Consider the following 19,339-nt stretch of genomic DNA (forward strand, 5'->3'; position numbering starts at 1 on the left):
TGGGAGGGCCTTTTGCTTAAGAAGCAATGTTCCCTGTAAGCTGAGTGCTTGGGTAGCTGCCCAGGAGAGATTCAGGTGCTGTCCAGCTGATTAGCAGAGCACCCACAGCCATCAGTGTGTGTTTCTATTGGTGGTACACATCTGCACATACCTTGGTGAAAAAAAAAATTTTTTCCACCCATGATAGAAAAAAAAATAGAAGAAGCACTGCTCAGAATTTACTTTGGTGACTATTCTTAGAACTTGTAGCCTCAGCCCCATTAGGCTAGATGTAGATGATTCCAGCCCTCAAACAATTCAATTATCAAAGAACCAATGGGTCACTCCAAGGCTGATCGATTATCTAGAAGATGCACTTTAAGCAAAAGACATCAGCGAGGACTCAGGCAGTTAAGATAAAAAGAAGTGATCGGTAATGTGGGAGTTGAGACCTGGTAGAGACCAGATAGTCACAGGGTCTTGAGCTTTCAGTCCCCTTTGAATTATGTCTCGCCTAGAAACAGAGGCAGACCAAAACCGTTAGACAGTGTACCCTCTTTGAGGAAGGAGTTGAACCAGGACCAGGATTCCTGGTGGTACTCCAATGCAAGCAATGAACAGTAACAATCGCTGGCAAGTTTTTAGAATCCTTATCTTAGACTTTATGCAGTATCTGTTTGGTCTTTCCTTCAAAGATCTCTACAGTGTTAGCTTCTAGCCCAAAGCTGGTCTGCTTCTGCACTGTGTGATCCCAAGAAAGTACCTCTCCCTTTTGCTGGCAACTCTGCTTGGATCATTTTGCTCCTTTATGTTCCATCAAATCATCCATTCTGAGCTTGCTTTGAAATCCAGGGTTGTGTCTGGGTTTTTGTTTTTCCACTATAAAGCTATGTCTACACTACCCTGGAAGATCGATAAGCTCAGGGTCAATCTTTTGGGGTTTGATTTTGCACATCTGGAAGGGATGCATGATATTGACCTATCAGGGGTCGGCAGTTGAGCCCTCTACTCTTTGTCTTGCAAGGAGTAAGGGATATTGATGGGAGAAACTCTCCAATCCACCTTTGTCAGTGAGGACGGCCAGGTAAGTAGATTGCAATTATGTTGATTCTAGCTACACAATTGCTGTAGCAAGAACTGCATATCTGTAATTGTCTTACTTTCCCTAGTGTAGACATAGCAGCCTAAGATTACAGATTGAAATAAAAGGTTGCCTTTGCTCACCAAGGTCAGGAGCAGAAAGGCACTGTCTAAAGTAGGGATGAGCAAACACAAACAGTGAATGGGCCGCCTGAGCGGCCTGTCTACTCAGTGGGCTGCAGCTGTGGCCCTCCTGTTTATCTGCTTCTCCACACGTCTTGTCCATTGGCGCACTGGAGCCCCACACTGACCTGCTCCTCCCCTTGCCTCCCAGCACTTCTGCAGCACGTGAATCACCTGGTTTGTGCTCCATCCCTGCTCCTCCCACTTTCTCCCAGTGCTGGAACACTGCAAACATCTGATTTGCAGCATTCCAGCTCTGGGATGGAGGAAGAAGAGTGGGGATGGAGTGTGAATCAAGGGATTTGCAGATCTTCTAAAAGTGCTTGGAGGGAGAGAGGAGGCGTATGAAGTGTGCGGCTCCAGTTCCCCCATGCCTGAGTGGCGCACAGGGGAGGAGGACAGCGAGAGGGTATGCAGGCCGCAAGTGAGCCCCAGTGGGTCGCGTTCTGCCCATAGGCCGCAGGTTGCCCACCTTTGGTTTAAAGTGAGGCTCTGTGGTTTATAGACCGTAAATATTATTTGAGCCAAAGAAGTGTGATTAAAGGTTAGGGGGTAGATTGTGTGAGTTTAAGCGCTAGTGGAAGGTTTCTTATTGCATGAGAGCCTCTATGCACAGAGTCAAGTATCGGCGGGATAGCCGTGTTAGTCTGGATCTGTAACAGCAACGAAGGGTCCTGTGGCACCTTATAGACTAACAGAAAAGTTTTGAGCATGAGCTTTCGTGAGCACAGACTCACTTCTTCAGATGCATCTCATGAAGTGAGTCTGTGCTCACAAAAGCTCATGCTCAAAACTTTTCTTAGTCTATAAGGTGCCACAGGACCCTTCTATGCACAGAGTAGATTTTCATTAAGACTTTCTCATTCACACTGCCATGTAAATGTATCCCTCAGTTAAATGGCTGCTTAGCGTCCATATACCCATTGCATCTTCTCTTCTCTATGATGACTGTCGATAATGACACGTACTTTGTGCTTATCTTGATTCTCAGGAATTCTACAATTTCATTATGACTCTATTTGCAACAATTGCAGATTTCCCCCAAAACTAATATTTGTAAGGTCTTAAGGGCAGGAATTCTCTATTATTTAGGGACACTGTAATAAGAGAGAGTTCCCCATCTTAAAGAACTTATGATCTGTTCTAAATCAGTAAAATGGAGGATCAGAGAGGTGAAGTGACAGTTCTAATGTACCACAGCTGGTCAGTGGCAGAGACGGGCATAGAATTCAAGTCCTTTGTCTTCCTTCCATTGCCCTGACTACCCTTCTGCTGCCCATTCTTCCATGTGAACCGCGATAGCTCTGAGCCACAAAGTCCTAAGATTGGGACGGGGTCTACCTCTTGCTGGAGAGCAAAACAGCCCAGTTTTCAAATGCATCCTGCATAGACAAACTGAATAGCAGATGAAAAGCATTTTTGTTTTGTTTCTCAATGCATTTTTCCAGGAAGGAGTCAGATGGCTGGAGTTATGCAAACCAAATGGAACTACTTTTGTTGGGGGGAGGGGTTAAAGTCACTCTCTTTTCTGTGGTGAAGCAAAAACATTCTCCAAACAAAACAATCCCTCCCCATAGTGAAACCTGCCAACTCTAAACTAGAGTAATCCATGGGGACTAGAAGGAGAGTAGATTTCAGTTAGGGAGAAGTGGAGAAGAGAGAAACAAAATGCTTGTGAAATATTTTCAGCAAAAGGCCTTGCAAAATGAAATCAGCTTATAGTGTTTTAAATACTGAGCATGTGATAGAATCACAGAATATTAGAACTGGAAGGGACCTCGAGAGGTCATCTAGTCCAGTCCCCTGCCCTCATGACAGGACCAAACACCATCTAGACCATCCCTCATAGGTGTCCGTCTAACCTGCTTTTAAATATCTCCAGTGATGGAGATTCCACATGTTTTTTGACTTTTTGATTTGGCGGTTTAGAAGAAAGTGACCACCAGACTGAGATGTGAGACCTCATTCTGCTGTCACATGCACTGATGTGATGTGTTAACGTCACTAGAATTGTTCCTGATTTATACTTTGTATACGTGCCCTAAAAAAAGTCCAGTATCTAGAGTAGGGGAATCCAACTGGATGGAGAGAGGCTGTTCTCAGTGGTAGCAGATAACAGAACAAGGAGCAATGGTCTCAAGTAAGAGGGGGAGGTCTAGGTTGGATATTAGGAAAAACTATTTCCCTAGGAGGGAGATAAAGCACTGGAATGGGTTACTGAGGGAGGTGTTGGAATTTCCATCCCTAGAGATTAAGTCCCAGCTTAACAGAGTACTGTCTGGGATGATTTATTTGGGTTTGATCCTGCTTTGGGCAGGGAGCTAGACTTGATGACATCCTGAGGTCTCTTCCAGCCATAGGATTGTATGATTTTTATGAATCTTTGGGTGCTGTAAAGACAGTCTCTCTGCCAAACTCCATCCACCAATCCCCATGCCTTCAGTGTAAGAAGGTTGTCAGGGTATCTCCCTGTACACTGGCAATCCCCTTGGGGCTGTGGGCAGAGCAAGAGTGACACCAAATTCATAGGTACAGATCGGGCAGAGTCACAGGGGCTTAAAATCCCACCCCACACAAAATCCAGATGTTCATATCTGACCCCTCAATGAAAATTTTTCCTGCACATCTTATTTTTGAAAAATAAAATGGAAATTGGTGAGAAGTGTCCGTTTTTGAGGTTTTTCTTTAAAAACCTGACAACTCCAAAACTTTGTTTGGGTATCAGAAAGCCCCTTAAAAATACCTTTTTTTTTTTTTAGTGAAAACATGAACATGTCTTAAGAAAAGTTTTATGAAAATGAGCCCTTTCCCCTATTATCCATGGAATAAAAAGAAATATTTCCCAATTGGCTTTGGCAAATCCTCCTTTAAATAGCTGCCACAGAAGGAAAACACATGAGGGTATCATATATACTGGGAGGGTACCATGGAACAAGACAGCAAATCAATATATATTTCACTTGAATAAGAGCAATTACCATAGAAATGTTAGGGAAAGAATTCTCCTGGGCTGCTTGCTTCCAGCTCATGTTGCAAGCTGCAGGGCCATAAAAACCCTGTGATCAGTGTCTGCCTCACCTCCAAACCTCCTGGGGTTGCAGCAAAATCTGCTTCACTGCCTCATTTCCAAGTGAATCTGGCTGAGAGAACCACTTCAGAGAAGACCATGATTTCCCAAGGAGCTCTGCTGCTGTTGTGGGGTGGCCTGCATTGGGAAAACAGCTGCAGAGTGACCAATGAAAATTTAAGTGAGGTCAGAAGCTGCTGAAGAAAATAATTTCCTGGAAATCCACCGCACTCTGTTCAGTTTCTAAGTTCCCCCTTTCTGATGCTGGCACTTCAGTTCTTTGGGGCAAGGGCTATCTCTTGCTTCTGTTTGTACAGAACCTAGCACAATGGGCAAAAAGAGTGAGGCTCATGGACCATGTGATGTTGGGACCTGCATAGCTGCTTTGCTAAGATATAAGGGCTACAGTTACTTATTGGTAGACTTAGGAACAGAAACTGGATCTTTCTACTTCCAGTGCTTAGCTTTAATAGTAGATGCAATAGAGATATATGGGTGAGCACGTTATGAATATCTAGACACAGGTACACACACTGACCATGTTTTCTCTGGAGCCAGTAAATCAGTTCTGGTGAAATAAATTATCTGAGTCCTAATTTGTCTACGGAAAATACTCTTTCAAACTGCTGCCAGTAATCAGAAGTGGAAGTACAAGCCTGTAGATGGGGTGTGAGTGCAAGGGTGCAATGTCTGGTTTTTCCCCTCCTCCACATTTCTAGCTTCTCCCCCTTCCTCCCTGCTGCGCTGTACCACAGAGCATGATGGAGGAACCCAAGGCACCCTGAGAGCTGTAGTTCCTTGGCCAGCTCCCTGTCTACAGAGTTTGCGCTGGATCAGAGAGAGGACGGCCCTCGGCATCTAGCAACAGGAAAGGGAGGTGGACGAGGGAATATTGTTTTTCACTTAAGATATTACAGTAAGATCCTAAAAGGCAATAAACCTTTATTACTATGTACATTAGTATGTTATAACAAAAATAATCTTACCGATCTTACTGTTTCCACTCAAATTTTTCATTAACCTCTCTTATGCACACTCATTGCATGACATTTTTGAACTGTTACATTTAAAAAACTGTGGTCCACATTTCCAAAAAAAATATACACACACTCTCTCTCTCACCCCTGTGGAAATTCCTGAGTATGGCCCTGATGTAAGGGGACACGCCCAGGTGGACAGCTCCAGCAGCGGTTGGCTGCACTGTGGGGGAAAAGCCAACAAGTAGCCATTTAGAGAGATTGCAGGGACCTGGGTGGGGATAGAACAGTACCTGTAAGAACTGTTAGGTTACTCTTATTCTTGCTCGTAATCTTTTCTGAAGGTTGGAAAGTTGAAAAATTAGACTGATTCCCAAAGGATCCTAAAAGAGTTATGCATGTCAATGGGAGTTAGGCACCTAATTCACAAAAAACTCCTTTGAAAATCCCAACCTAAGTTCCCATACAGCCTCTACCCATCCTGATTTCACGAGGGGTTGGAAGCGGAACCAGCACTGTAATTCAAGTAAAGCTACTCTTGCAGTGTTTCCAGTCCAGCTAAAGCCAAGGAAGCACCTGGAATCTCAAGGTTTTTGAGCATAGTTTTGGTGAGATTTTCTAAGCTGAACTGGTTAGCATGATCACCTCTGAACATTTAATTGTGGGACAATTCAAAAGCCTGCAATATTTGATGGGTTGCAACTGCTAAAGCTAGAGAGTAACTAATTTTTCAGTAAAGAACAAAGTTAAAAATGTTTTGATCCAATGTTTTGTTTGATCCAAAATAAAATAATTAATTTCAAGTTTGAGCTTTTGAACACATTTGAATTCTTGCTTGTTATAGTTAAAAGGAATTTCAGAGTAAAAAGCCCAGTCAAACAGAAAAACATATTTTATTTTGAAAATATCAAAATTTCCTGAAATTTTGGTTTGTTGAAATGAACAGGTCAGAAAAACTGACACAAATTGCTGAAATACTTCAGTTTTGCCAAATGTGCATTTTTGTAGGAAACATTTTTTGTTGAAAATTTCACCCAGTTCTAGTAATCACATCCTGCAACTGCAGAGAGAGCCCTAAAAGAAATTCATAGTCTTGAATGCATTGGTGCTTCTTAACAGACTGAGCCTCAAAAACACCCTACAGGCTGGTAAGTATTACTATCCCTGTTACACAGATGGGTAAACTGAAACACAGAGAAGAAAATGGATCATCACAGAGTCAGAGAGCCAGTACAGGTTGAACCTCTCTACTCTGGCACTCTCTTGTTTGGCAGCATCCATAATCTGGCATGGTTTTTGTTAGCCAGACAGCCACTTAACTCGGGCATGGCTAGGTTTCCTGAGGTCCCATGAAGTTTGTTTCTAGCCACCAGTTCTGGCTGTCAGTGTTCTGGGCTGTTTAGTTGTAGTTTACCTCTCAATGTCGTCTTCTGCTTACTGGACACTTCGAAGTGTTGGCAATGCTGCTCGGCAATATTGACCTCCTGTGGTCCAGCAAATTTTCTCTTTAGGCACCAGTCAGATCCCCAGGGTACCAGACTAGAGAGGTTCAACCTGTACCATAACCCTGACTACTAGATTTCCACCCTGCACTTCAATGTTTTTATATATAGATTTGGCAACATTCTATTTTTAAAAATAATTTTGAGACATTTATTTTGAATCTTCCTTTTCATAGAATCATAGAGCAATAGAGCTGGAAGAGACCTAGAAAAGCCATAGAGTCCAGCCCCCTGCTCTAAGCAGGACCAAACCCATCAGATCAGCCCCGCCAAGGCTTTGTCGAGGTGAGACTTAGCCACCTCCGGGGATGGAGACTCCGCTACTTCCCTGGGCAGACCATTCCAATGCTTCACCACCCTCCTAGTGGAAAAAGTTTTTCCTAGCGTTCACCCTGGACCTTTCCAACCACAAGTTGAGACCATTGTTCCGTGTTCTGCCATCTGTGATCACTGTGAACAGCCTCTTTGCAGCCTCCCTTCAGTAAACTGAAGGCTGTTATCAAGTCCTCCCCTCAGTCTTCCCATCTGCAGACTAAACAGTCCCAATTCCCTCAACCTTTCTTCATAACTCATATGCTCCAGACCCCTAATTATTTTGGTCGCCCTCCGCTCGACCCTCTCCAGTGTATCCACATCCTTCCTATAATTGGGGGCCCAGAACTTAAATTTTCACAATTGCACAAGACTTTAAGCATTTTTTTTCCCATTCTTATCAACTTAAATTTTCTTAGTTGTGGAAATTTAATGGAGGTGTCACCTAAGGAAGGGTCAGACAACAATTGTTTAGTAACAGTCTGATGCTGATATTCAAAAATTTAAGGGTTGGTAACCATTAGAACACAAATAGTCCACATTCCGTATCAACAGCTATGCTTTCTTTAAACTGATCTGTTCTCAAGCAGCATGTTTCTTACTTCATATCTACATTTCAGCTATTATCAGTAGAAATATTTTTCATATAGTTGTGTAGGTACAGTGAAGCAGACCTGAACAGACAAAAATCTAATCCTTCCAATCCTATTTGTATGCCAGTAGAGAGAATTAAGCTGTTGTAAATGTGAAGGTAATCCTAACTTGTAAATGGTGCATTATCAAATTCATCACACATCAGACCTCTTTCTCTTTTTTTTCCAGATGAGAAACCTTTCGTAGTAGAAGATACTTATTTGCTCTGCCCAGCACCCGTATTACAAGAAGTTGGCACGTAAGTTTTTAGAGACATCCACCAGCATTTGAAATGAGTTGATCCCACTTATTGCTTGAGGGAAAATCATTGATTTATTTCATTTTAACTGACATACATGCAAAGGCTGGAAATGGACGACAGGGAATTGATCACTTAATGATTACCTGTTCTGTTCATTCCCTCTGGGGCACCTGGCATTGGCTACTGTCGGAAGACAGGATGTTGGGCTTGAGGGACCTATGGTCTGACCCAGTATGGCTGTTCTTATGTTCTTACATCCCTGTATTCATTATTAAACTGGGTCACAATTTCTAGACCACAGATTCTATGCAGGAAAACTGAACCACAGTCTTTTGGTCATGGATGGGGTTGGCAGTGTTTCCTGTACAATTGTCTAGATTTTTTTTTAAATTGTAAAACAGTAGCATTAGAAGATCCCTGTGAAGTTCTCAATAGTGTAAAGCTAGAAAGTGGTGTACTGAGCCTTCGATATTCCTGGGACTCCAAATATCCCAACACAGATATTTCTGACAATCTGCTTATCTTTGGGGGATGGTTAAAGAGAGGGAAAACTGCCCATAAACAGAAGGGCCCAGTCCCACAGCCTGATCCAGAGTCACGCAAGTCAATCAATTTGAATGGGCAGTGAATCAGTTACCATTAACGCTTCTCATATGTATATGAATAAGGACAACATGATTAGGCTCAAAGCATGGGAGGCAATGCTGAATTCATTTGGCTCTAACTACCCAAACTGCACAGTTCTAGAAGCTCTGCAGTGTGTCATCATTCCTTCATTTTAAAAGAGAGCTTTCTTAATAAACACCAGTCACTGCATCCACTCAGTTCTCCCGCATGATGTTCTGCTGAAGAAGGCTCCTATGAAGCATTGCAGCTGGACCTGTGAGAAGTCCGTAATCATCTGCAGGCTCTCTAAATCTGGCCTGTTAATAGGTTTCGGAATTTAGAAGTCCTGTGGCACTTCTAGTCTAATCAATTTATTGGAATGTAAGCTTTCATGGGCAAAGACCCACTCGACCATATGCAATAGGTTTTAAGAACTCATACATTTAAAAAAAGTGGGCTGCTTTTTGTGTCCAATTGCTTCTTCCCACTTCCTCTCCCATAGCAGCATCACCATAATAAGGCAGACAGGTGCATTCTTAGCTGTTGATCGTATCTCAAGGTTTTATACTGCTGCCCATCACCAAGATATTTGATCTCCTTTCACATGCGTTGCATTGGCAATAGGAAAATACCCCATGTTGTTGGTGGGATGTCTTGTTCCTCTTCCTTTTGGTTGATAGGAATTCTGCTTGGGGAAAGGCATCTTTTTCCAAATTTGGGTCAAAATCAAGCAGATGGCGGGGCTGATGATGTAAATATCATTCTGGTTATGGTGGGAATGTGTTATGTTATCAGAGGGGGTTTTTGCAGCTTTCCCCAAAGACAGGCAGATTCTAGATTAGTTTAATCTTCTCTGGGAATTCATTACATACCCAGTGCCTTCCGCTAAAGAATAGTTTGTCCTTATCTCTGATCTGTCTTTTTTTTTTGGGCTTTTTGATCTGAACTCAGCAGTGCTTGATCGTTGATTTTTCTCTCTTCAGATGAGCTCTCTTTATATTCTTTTTCCTGCTGCCCCATAACAAAGTACACAGCTCAAGGAAGAGAGTGCAACTTTTAATCCGGTGTCAGTTAGCTAACAAAAAAACAGTTCTGCATATGGAGTTGGGGAATGCCCTGTTATACTGGAGAGAGAGTCGGTATGTATTTTCTGACTCTAATAAACAGAACAGACAACTGTTAACTCAAAGGTACAGACACTCTATATTTAATGAGATTAAGGGAAACAAGGCACTTGTCAGTAGCGGTTAGGATCCCAGGAAACCTGAGAGCAGATTGGAGAGACATCAGATAATACAGCTAGGTAAGGAAAATATAAAGCAGACTTGAAGCAGTTCTGAATTGTGCTAGGGCTAACTTATGATTTTTCTCAGTAGTGTCAAACTTTCCTCCATGTAACTGCAGAGTTGACTGAATGGTTATGAGGGAATAAGGCTGGAAATTAGCCTTTGGAAGCCTCTGGTGCTGGTCAGTGCCTGACATCAGGATCCCAGATTCAAGGGGGGTGGGGGGGCTCATGTCTGATTCAGCATGGCAGATGGCAGTCCTGGTTGTGTGTTTTGCAGGGAAGCTGCGCTCCAGGTCAGCATGAATGATGGCCTCAGTTTCATCTCGAGTTCTGTGATCATCTCCAGCACACACTGTGTGAGTACCAATTGACGTACATAATCTGATTTAGTAGATCAAGGTTTCTAAACTACACATAAGCTATGATGGTGCTTCAGCCATGGATGAGTAGTATGCGAAGGTGCCACCTCTCTGCCTTAATGGTGAGCTCCTATACATGACCCTGGTGCAATATAATTCCACATGTAGGATGCTTCTTAACATGGGTATGGAGCAAGCAGCTCACGCTCTGAGATAATAGCATCGATATGTGATGGGGGATGTGCTTTTGTGGTATTGCAGGGGCATCAGAGCCTGGTTCTCTACTGCTTTGCGTTTTGCACAGTGCAAATTGCACCAGTTGATCAAAAGTGTCTGCTCACACAAGTGGTAGCTGTTTATCCCTAATCTGCACAGCAGCAAACAAAGGCATAAATTGCAAGGCTGCAGCCATCAGACTGTTTGTCTGTAAACCAATATGTTTACCCACCCCCAAGAAGTTTGGGGAGCTGGCCCCATGGCCTTCTTTGCTAGCAATGCCTCAGTCACTTGTTCTCGTAAGCCTCTTGCAGCAGCTGGAGCAAAGGAAAATTGTTTTCTTATGGTTAATAACGTTGTTATATCGATAGGGATTTTACTTCTTCTAAAGCATGACGACTGGGAAGGGAGGCCTCACAGCAGTGTGGATAAAGAAAGTTTAGGATGAATTTCCTTTGTGCTCATGATCTTTTCAGCCTGAACAGAAGCAGAAAATACAAGAATCTCATGAACTTGGGAGTTCTTGCTGAACAGAGAGCGTAGGATTGGGACTCCTGTACATAGCATGAGAAATTCTTTTGTTTGGTCAAATCTTTTGAGTGATGTGCCTGGGATGAAGGTAGCAAAAAAGAGGTTCTGCTATCTGCTGTTCAAAATAACCTGCTTTATTAAGGTAAAGTTACAATAATAGGGCACAATCCTATAAGATGATTGCAAGCAGCCATCCTTCAGTTACCATTGAAACCTGTGGGAGTTGAGACCCTCAGCACTTAGCAAGAGGAATGGTCAGGCCAGATTTCCCTGGATAATTCTAGATCCCAACGTGAAATGTGCTGCTGTAACTGCTCTGGGTTATACTTAGAGGTGGAAAAAGTACGCAGAAAAATACCACTGCTGGCCAACCCCCCCCCCCCCGTGCTGAAAACTACTTGAGTAAAAGTGCACACGTGTACCACATCACATCTTTAATGTACTTGAGTAACCAGAAGCGCAGACAGCTGCACTTTTACTCAAGTAACTTTTTGGATACTTTTTCCACCTCTGGATATAGTTTTCTTATGGGCCTCATTCATCAAAAATTAATTTATTTTGGTGAAATATACACCACTAACACTTTTTTGTCTAAACTTATCATTCAGAGCATTAGGACTGAATGTTTCCAAGAATCCAAACCATAACACTCCAGGATTAACTGCTCTTAACATTTCATCCATAATGCCACAGCCTGTCTCCATGAAGAGAAGTGAACAGCTACTTAAGAGGAGAACTGACACTAACGTAAACCTGTACTTTCAGCAACCAATTACCTAAAGTATGCAAGGCATCATAAAGTCACTCTGAATCCGAAATAGTTACCTATCAGCTGAGCACTTGGTCGGCTGCCCAGGAGAGAGTCAGGTGCCTCCTGACTAATTAGTAGAGTGTGCACAGCCAGCAGCATGTGTCTATTGATAGTACACAGGCACATGTGCCTTGATGCACACAACAAAATTTATTCTTCCCATGGATGGAAAAAAATTAGAGGAAACACAGCTCCTAAACCATTGATTAGAACAGTCATCGGATCATAAACTGAATCTGTTCTCTCCACCTCCCCAGTCTGACAAGGTGTTTATAGCGTCCCATTGCCTGAAATCTTGGGGCAGGTTCTCAACAGAAGAAAAGTGGCCCTGTTTCACTGATGTCAATGGAACTACATTAATTTAACAGTTTAGGCTTTGCCTCCTGTACCTAGCATCTAAAGATTCCTAGAGAAGAGAGAGAGACAAATTTACCAAACCCTGGACACTCTCTCTCTCTGTCTCTCTCTGTCCCCTGGCCCCGCAATATAACATTTTTATCAAACAATGAAAAGACTAGATCCTGGGTAAAGGTTTCAAAAGCATTCAATGTCTAAGAGACGAAGTCCCCTTTTCAGCAGGATTTGGGTCTAGATTTTCAAAGGTGTTTGAGCCCTACAGCCCAAGGGTGACTTGTCTAGCTATTGTAACTAGTATTACAAAAAACTGTTACTAGTATTAGTACTGTAACATACATGAGGTTAATGTGCCCAGGATTAGTTTGCATTGGTTCTATTCTTTTACTCTTCAAGAATAAAAGAAACACAGGTAACTGAAGCTTCCTTTCACATTTTATCTGATCCTGTCTAGAAAACCGAAATCCTAACAGCCTGAAACTACTAACTCAGTACCAAAAAACCCTCCTCTTCTTTTTAACACACTCAGACTCAGTTTTTGCAAGAGTGAAAAATTTTGACATTCCTTGGAAGTGAACTTGAAAAATCCATGCCAAACCAATTTGCAGTGAGGTGTTGGCAGTGCAACCAAACCTCTTCGGCCCTCTCGGCATCATATTCAGCACGACTTCACAGAGATGCAGGGAGTTCTGTTTGTTTGCCTAGTTGCATCATGTTAGAAATATCAGAGATTCATAGATTTTTGGCCAGAAGGGATCAGCTGACCATTTAGTAGAACCTACTATGTAACAGAATATAGCATTTCACCTAGTTACTCATTTGTGGAGCCCAGTAACCTGTGTTTCACTCAAGTGTATCTTCCAGAAAAGTATCCAGTAGTGATTTAAATAAATCAAAAGATGGAGATTTTACCCCTTTCCCTTGATTGTTCCAAAGAATACTTATTGGCATTGTGAATATTTTGAGTGTTTTGAACCTGAAATGGTTTGGCTTCAAATTGGATTGGATCTTGATATATCCAGGCCTGCCAACAGGTGGGGGAAAGGCAGTTGCCCTGGGGCCCAGGCTTTGAAAGGGGCCTGGAGCTCCAGCCACTGTCAAAACAGCACTGGCAGTGGCCAGAACTCCACTGCTGCACATGCGGCCCTGATGGAGGGTGTATGTGGGGGCGGGGGGGCAGGGCTGACTACTTTAAGCCCCTCCCTTTCCGCCCTTGAAGGGAAGGGGAGCTGAACCCCCTCCCGCTTTGTCCCTGGGCCCATAATGGATGTTAGCACTGCAGGCTATATCCATTGGTCTCGATCTTTCTCCTATGACATTTATGCTCCAAAGTGTTTACTGCCCAGAATGTGTCCTTTGAGTCCACTCATGCTCCTGGTGAACTCGATGGTAAAACTCCCATCATGTTGCTTAGGAGCAGGCAAGAAAAGGTGCATTTACCATTTTATATAGTCACTTTCAGCAGTGCAAAAGGGGTGTGTGTAAAACACCAACCTTCTGGTGTAAATAGAACATTGCACTCCTGCATGGCAGAGGTGAATTAGGCCTTTCACAAGGAGGTATTGTCCAGTAAGGACCGATCTATTACCGGTGGTTGCAGGGGAGGGATGGACATGGGACCTCACCTTCCTCTTTGTTTTTCATCAAGGAATAGATTGCAGATGGTAGAAACCACAAAGCTAGATGACTGAGCAAGTCAAATGGCAGATGAATGTTCATGTTAATAAATGCAAAGGAATACATATTAGAAAGTGTAATCCCAGCTATGTGTATGAAATGGTGGGCACTAAATTAGTTATCACTCGAGAGAGATTTGGGAGCCATTGTGCATAGTTCTCCGAAAACATCCTCAAAGTGCAGCAGCAATCAAAACAAGCAAGCAAGGAAACAAGCACAAAACTCAGAAAACAGAATGTTAGGAATCATTTAAAAAGGGACAGTAACAGAGAGAAAGCTGTGCTAGTCTATATAGTATGAAACAAAAAAGCAGTCCAATAGCACTTTAAAGACTAACAAAATAATTTATTAGGTGATGAGCTTTCATGGGACAGACCCACTTCTTCAGACCATAGCCGTACCAGAACAGACTCGATATTTAAGGTACAGAGAACCAAAAATAGTAATCCAGGTTGACAAATCAGAAAAATATTATCAAGGTGAGCAAATCAGAGAGTAGAGGGGAAGAAGGTGTGGGGGCAGGAATTCAAGAATTAGGTTAAGCCAAGTATGCAACAGAGCCCCTATAACGACCTAAAAATTCCCATCCCGGTTCAAACCATGTTAGTGTCAAATTTAAAAGAGTTCAGCAGCTTCTCTTTCCAATCTGTTGTGAAAATTCCTCTTCAGTAAGATGCAGACCTTCAGGTCATTAACAGAATGGCCCACTCCGTTAAAATGCTGGCTGACGGGTTTGTGGATCAGGAGTGTTTTTGTCTGTTTTGTGCCCATTCATTCTTTGTCTAAGACCATGTGAAGTCTGTCCAATATACAAAGTATCTGGGCATTGTTGGCACATGATGGCATATATGATGTTAGTTGAGGAGGATGAGAATGTACCCATGATTCTGTGAATAACCTGGTTAGGTCCAGTGATGGTATCTCCAGAATAGATATGTGGACAAAGATATGAAATTATGTGTGCATCGAAATTACTAAGGTGTTTGATATTTAGACAGTATGTGTATTAATATTTATAACACATTCATAATAGTATAATTATTATGGGACTCATGCTGAAAGAGAGATGCAAAAACACTCTTCCCATTTAAAAATTGTCATATGTTACTTATTTTTATTTTCCAGTAGTTTTCTGTAAAAATAACAAATTTATAAAAACACAAGATTTAAAAGTATTTGTCCATATCTAGTTTTGTGCTGCTTTTCGTAAAAATGGCCATGTCTACACTAGCCAAAAACTTCGAAATGGCCATGCAAATGGCCATTTTGAAGTTTACTAATGAAGCGCTGAAATACATATTCAGAGCCTCATTAGCATGTGGGTGGCCATGGCACTTCGAAATTGACGTGGCTCGCTGCCGCGCAGCTCCTTTTCGAAAGGACCCTGGCTACTTCGAAGTCCCCTTGTTCCTATCTGCTCATAGGAATAAGGGGACTTCAAAGTAGCTGGGGTCCTTTCGAAAAGGAGCTGTGTCAATTTCGAAGTGCCGCGGCTGCCTGCATGCTAATGAGGAGCTGAATATGTATTTCAGCGCTTCATTAGTAATCTTCGAAAGGGCCATTTGCATGGCTATTTCAAAGTTTTTGGCTAGTGTAGACATAACCAATGTGCTTTAAACTTTAAGGAAGGACAGTCCTCCTTTGAACAATATTGTCCTCTCTATTTTTGTACAAAAGAACAACACTAATCATCCTTCTTTTGGCTGTTATGTTCAAGGTTTTGTTCAAGGTTTGTACTTAATTTTTAATTTGTATACTTAATTATAGGGTTGCTAGCTGTTTTCCTATCAGAAGGACATTAGTTATTCATTCAGATGATTTTCTCTTTTTTTTTTTAAACTTTTTGTAAAATAAGACATCTTAAAAAAACTAAATCTTTTAAATCAACTTTTGAGCATTACATGTGGCAATTTTTCAGTATGACCCCCCCCCCACACACACACTTCCTAGACCAGCATGTATGTGTTCTGTCAGTATATTCTAAGCCCAAATGTGTTTCATGACCAATTAGTTTAGGAAACACCGAGCTAAATAAATTGAGGGAGGGTAGGTCAATCATTGACTATTTGCTGAAATGGGCGGGGATTTTATCCTTAGCTTCTCTTTGCCAGAAGCTGGGAATGGGTGACGGGGTGGATTGCTTGATGATTACCTGTTCTGTTCATTCCCTCTGGAGTACTTGACATCGGCCACTGTCAAGAGACAGGATACTGGACTAGATGGACTTTTGGTTTGACCCAATATAGTCATTCTTATGTTCTTAACCCTGCATGGCAAATGAAAGGCAGCAACCTCTGCTTTGAAATAGGCAGCTAGATCTAAAGTCTACATCGCTAGAACACAGATACCAATAATGTGAATAATCTGTGTGGGTGTGCACGCGTGCATTCTTCTTGGGACATGTGAAGTAGCCTAAGGAGTCTGTTGCTTGCTAAGGCTTCAGCAAGACAGTATGCATGAGTTTGTTCTGCAGAATCAAACTAAATTTTCATTCTCCTAGCAAGAGAAAGCTAGCAAACTTTTCCTTCTAGCAGCAGGAGGAAGCTGAATCTGTGTGAATGCTTTCATGGGATTTTATCTGACTGTTGAGTGGCTGTGGCTGTGAATGAGCTGGCCATGTCTCTGAGTAGATCTGCACTAGGGAAGAAAGTTGATTTCAGATACACAATTCTAGCTACACCATTAGCATATCTAGAATGGATGTATCAGAATCGACTTCCTTATCTAATATAGTCTGGGTCTTGGAAGTCTTGTGCCAATGTCCCTTATTCCATTGGAAAATGTGGCATACAGGTGTCGATGACTGAGCCTAGAGAAGTCGTTTTTGGTCCTCTTACTCCACCGTCCCCATCCCCCGTTATTATCAGTACTTACCTAATCCTCAGCATGGAAACTGCTAGGTTGACATCTTCTATTGAGCTAGCTGACAGCTCTTAAGAGGGTGGAGGGGGGTTTACTGAGCAAGGGAAAAAAGCCTTCTGTGGATACAATAAAGGTTTTCACTAGAGAGACGTAGCTGCAGCATTACAGACGTGCTGCTAAAGCATTTGTAGTGTAGACATCCCTAAGGGCACATCTACATTACAGATTAGCTTATTCCAGAGTTGTTGTTCCAAAATAAACTATTCTGGAATAACCATCCACACTACAAGGATGCCCCAAAATAAGAAAAACTTATTCTGAGATACGCTTTATTGTGTGTGGACACACTATTTCAGATTAGAGCTTCTGGAAGCACCTAAAAGAGAGGCATTTGCAACCAGTGTTCTATGACTACACAGCAGCATTATTTTGAAATAACAAACTAGGAAGCAGGGTTCTTTTGAAGATGGGGTTTATTTTTGAAAGAGCTCTGTCTACACTGCTCTTTTTTCTTTCAAAAGAATCTCTTCCGAAAAGAGAGTATGCAAATGAAGCATGAGATATGTAAATCAGTGCCTCATTTCTATTTTTGATTTCCCTCATTTGCATTCCTCTTTTGAAAGAAGAATGAAAGTGTCAACACAGCCTGTCTGTACAACCCCTATTCCGAAACATGTATTTTGGAATAAGCACTATTCCTCCTAGAAAGAGGTCTACGGAATTCAAAATAAGACACCCACTATTTCAAAAATTTTCTGAAGTAGCAGTTTTGCTGTGTAGATGACACTCAGTTATTTCAGAAGAGTGGCTGTTATGCCAAAATAACTTTGCTGTGTAGACATGTCCTAAGTGACCATGGGGACCTTGCTGGTGTACACTAAACATTCCATACTCTATGGAACCTTCAGTGCACACTAGCAGCGTCCACAGAGCCTCAACCTGATTTGCCATTTATTACGTCTGTCTGTACAGACAGGCTTTTAGTGATTTGCCCAAAGTCAGACAATTTGCACAGGCTATAATGGGACTTAAAATATGTTTTAAAGTGAAGCACTTTTAAGTGGTCTTTCTGGAGAGAAATGCTTTCAAAAATGGGGACCTGAGTTAGTGACAGAACCAAAAACATGATGGCAAAACTTTCTAAAAGTGCCCAAATCCAATTTTCAAAAGTGATTAAAAAGGGATGAAGGCTCCTAAGTCACTTGGGAGATTTTACTCTCATGCTTTTCTTATAGTCCACTAGAACTCTCCCTGTCTGAGACAAAATGATAATAATATACCCAGTTCTTAATATATCGTATTTCATCAGTGGATAAGCATGGCTAATTAAGTAAAGCATTTTAACAATGAAAAAAATATTTTTTTCCAAAGAAAAGCATTTACAGTCAAAGTTCTGTCAGTGTTTCCATAATAAAGTATGTTTGGGGGAAAAAAGTAATAACCTAGAAACAAAGCAGAAAAATGTGATCTGGGCTGTGTCTTGGTGTACAAAGTCTACATTAATAACTGGTTTAAACTGGCTATCTCAGAGCCTGAGATGTGGAATAATCAGCAGGAGGGCTGTGGTTTAAAATTTTATTTTTCTTTGACATCTTAATCCCAGAATGGTTTTTTGAAAGTAATTCTTAGAGACAGAGTAGTTGGTTATCTACATAAAGTCCCTTTAAGTGCTTTCCACTAGGTTTCAGATGGCTCAGGATTGGAATAGAGATGCGCATAGCCATTAGCAAGAAAAATTGAGTCCCAAATGCATGGCTGGTGAGTGAGGAAGAATCCAGCTTGACTTTCAGATCTCAGACAAGGATGACCCTGAGTAAATCAGAGGTTCAGCTGTCATTGGATTGAATCCTTCGGAAGTCAAGTCATTTACCTGGGTTTCCGTGAGTTGCTTTTGCAAAGTTGAGTCTCTGTTTAGCACTAGGAGAAATCAGATATAAGGAAAAGCTGTAGGTCCAATTCTCTACAGGGGTAAAATAGGAGCTGTTTCATTTGGAACTTGAGTGCTTTCACTTCTGGACTGAGTGCTGCAGCATATAACAAAGCAAAGGGAAGGTTTTAGCCCCAGTAGAAGTTTAGGTTCAGAAGTTTTGAGTGAAGATTGATTCAGGTCAGTCTATTACAGGGTTTGGCAAGCCCTGGCACAGGTACAAAGAGTGGTATGCAAGCCGCTTTTCAGTAGCACATGAGGTGGAAGGTCAAACCCCCTCATGCAGCCAGGAACTTACTCAAAGCCATGCTGTCTGTGGATTAACAAAAGACCAGTTAATGTACCACCTAAATTGTAAAGCTCTGCATCCTTATTTATTAATGAAGCTGTTGTAAGTAGGACTGTTAGTGACTTTAAAAAGCGTTGCTGGCATTTGGACCATTTGGCCAAGTGTCGCTGGCATTTGGCTGATAAACCACTGGAGGAGGTGGACCAGGATGGATACTGGCAGCTGGTTACTTCTTGCAGCAGGCAGTGTTCCACCCCTGCTCAGAACCCTCCCACCGTGGTACTGGAAATCCGTTATGCTGTACTTGATATAGGAGACCAAGAATTACCCCGTACAGAAGAGGAGAAGCCTCATACCCCCAAGGCTGGGAAGTCTACTGCCACCCCTGCAAGAAGGAAACGTAGAGTAGTGGTGGTTGGACACA

The 19,339-nt window shown here is 42.1% G+C and overlaps 1 protein-coding gene across 1 annotated transcript in view; it reads left to right on the forward strand.

The window, feature by feature from the left end:
• Positions 1-19,339, forward strand: part of ANTXR1 (ANTXR cell adhesion molecule 1) — a 155,800-nt gene that overhangs the window by 46,487 nt on the left and 89,974 nt on the right. The window contains exons 11-12 of the mRNA XM_074981686.1: positions 7,923-7,992; positions 10,167-10,245. Coding sequence (XP_074837787.1) covers positions 7,923-7,992; positions 10,167-10,245 — 149 coding nt within the window. The remainder of the gene's footprint in view (positions 1-7,922; positions 7,993-10,166; positions 10,246-19,339) is intronic.

The sequence above is a fragment of the Carettochelys insculpta genome, chromosome 31 (assembly GCF_033958435.1).
Source record: "Carettochelys insculpta isolate YL-2023 chromosome 31, ASM3395843v1, whole genome shotgun sequence".
In the NCBI taxonomy this organism is placed as follows: domain Eukaryota; kingdom Metazoa; phylum Chordata; order Testudines; family Carettochelyidae; genus Carettochelys; species Carettochelys insculpta.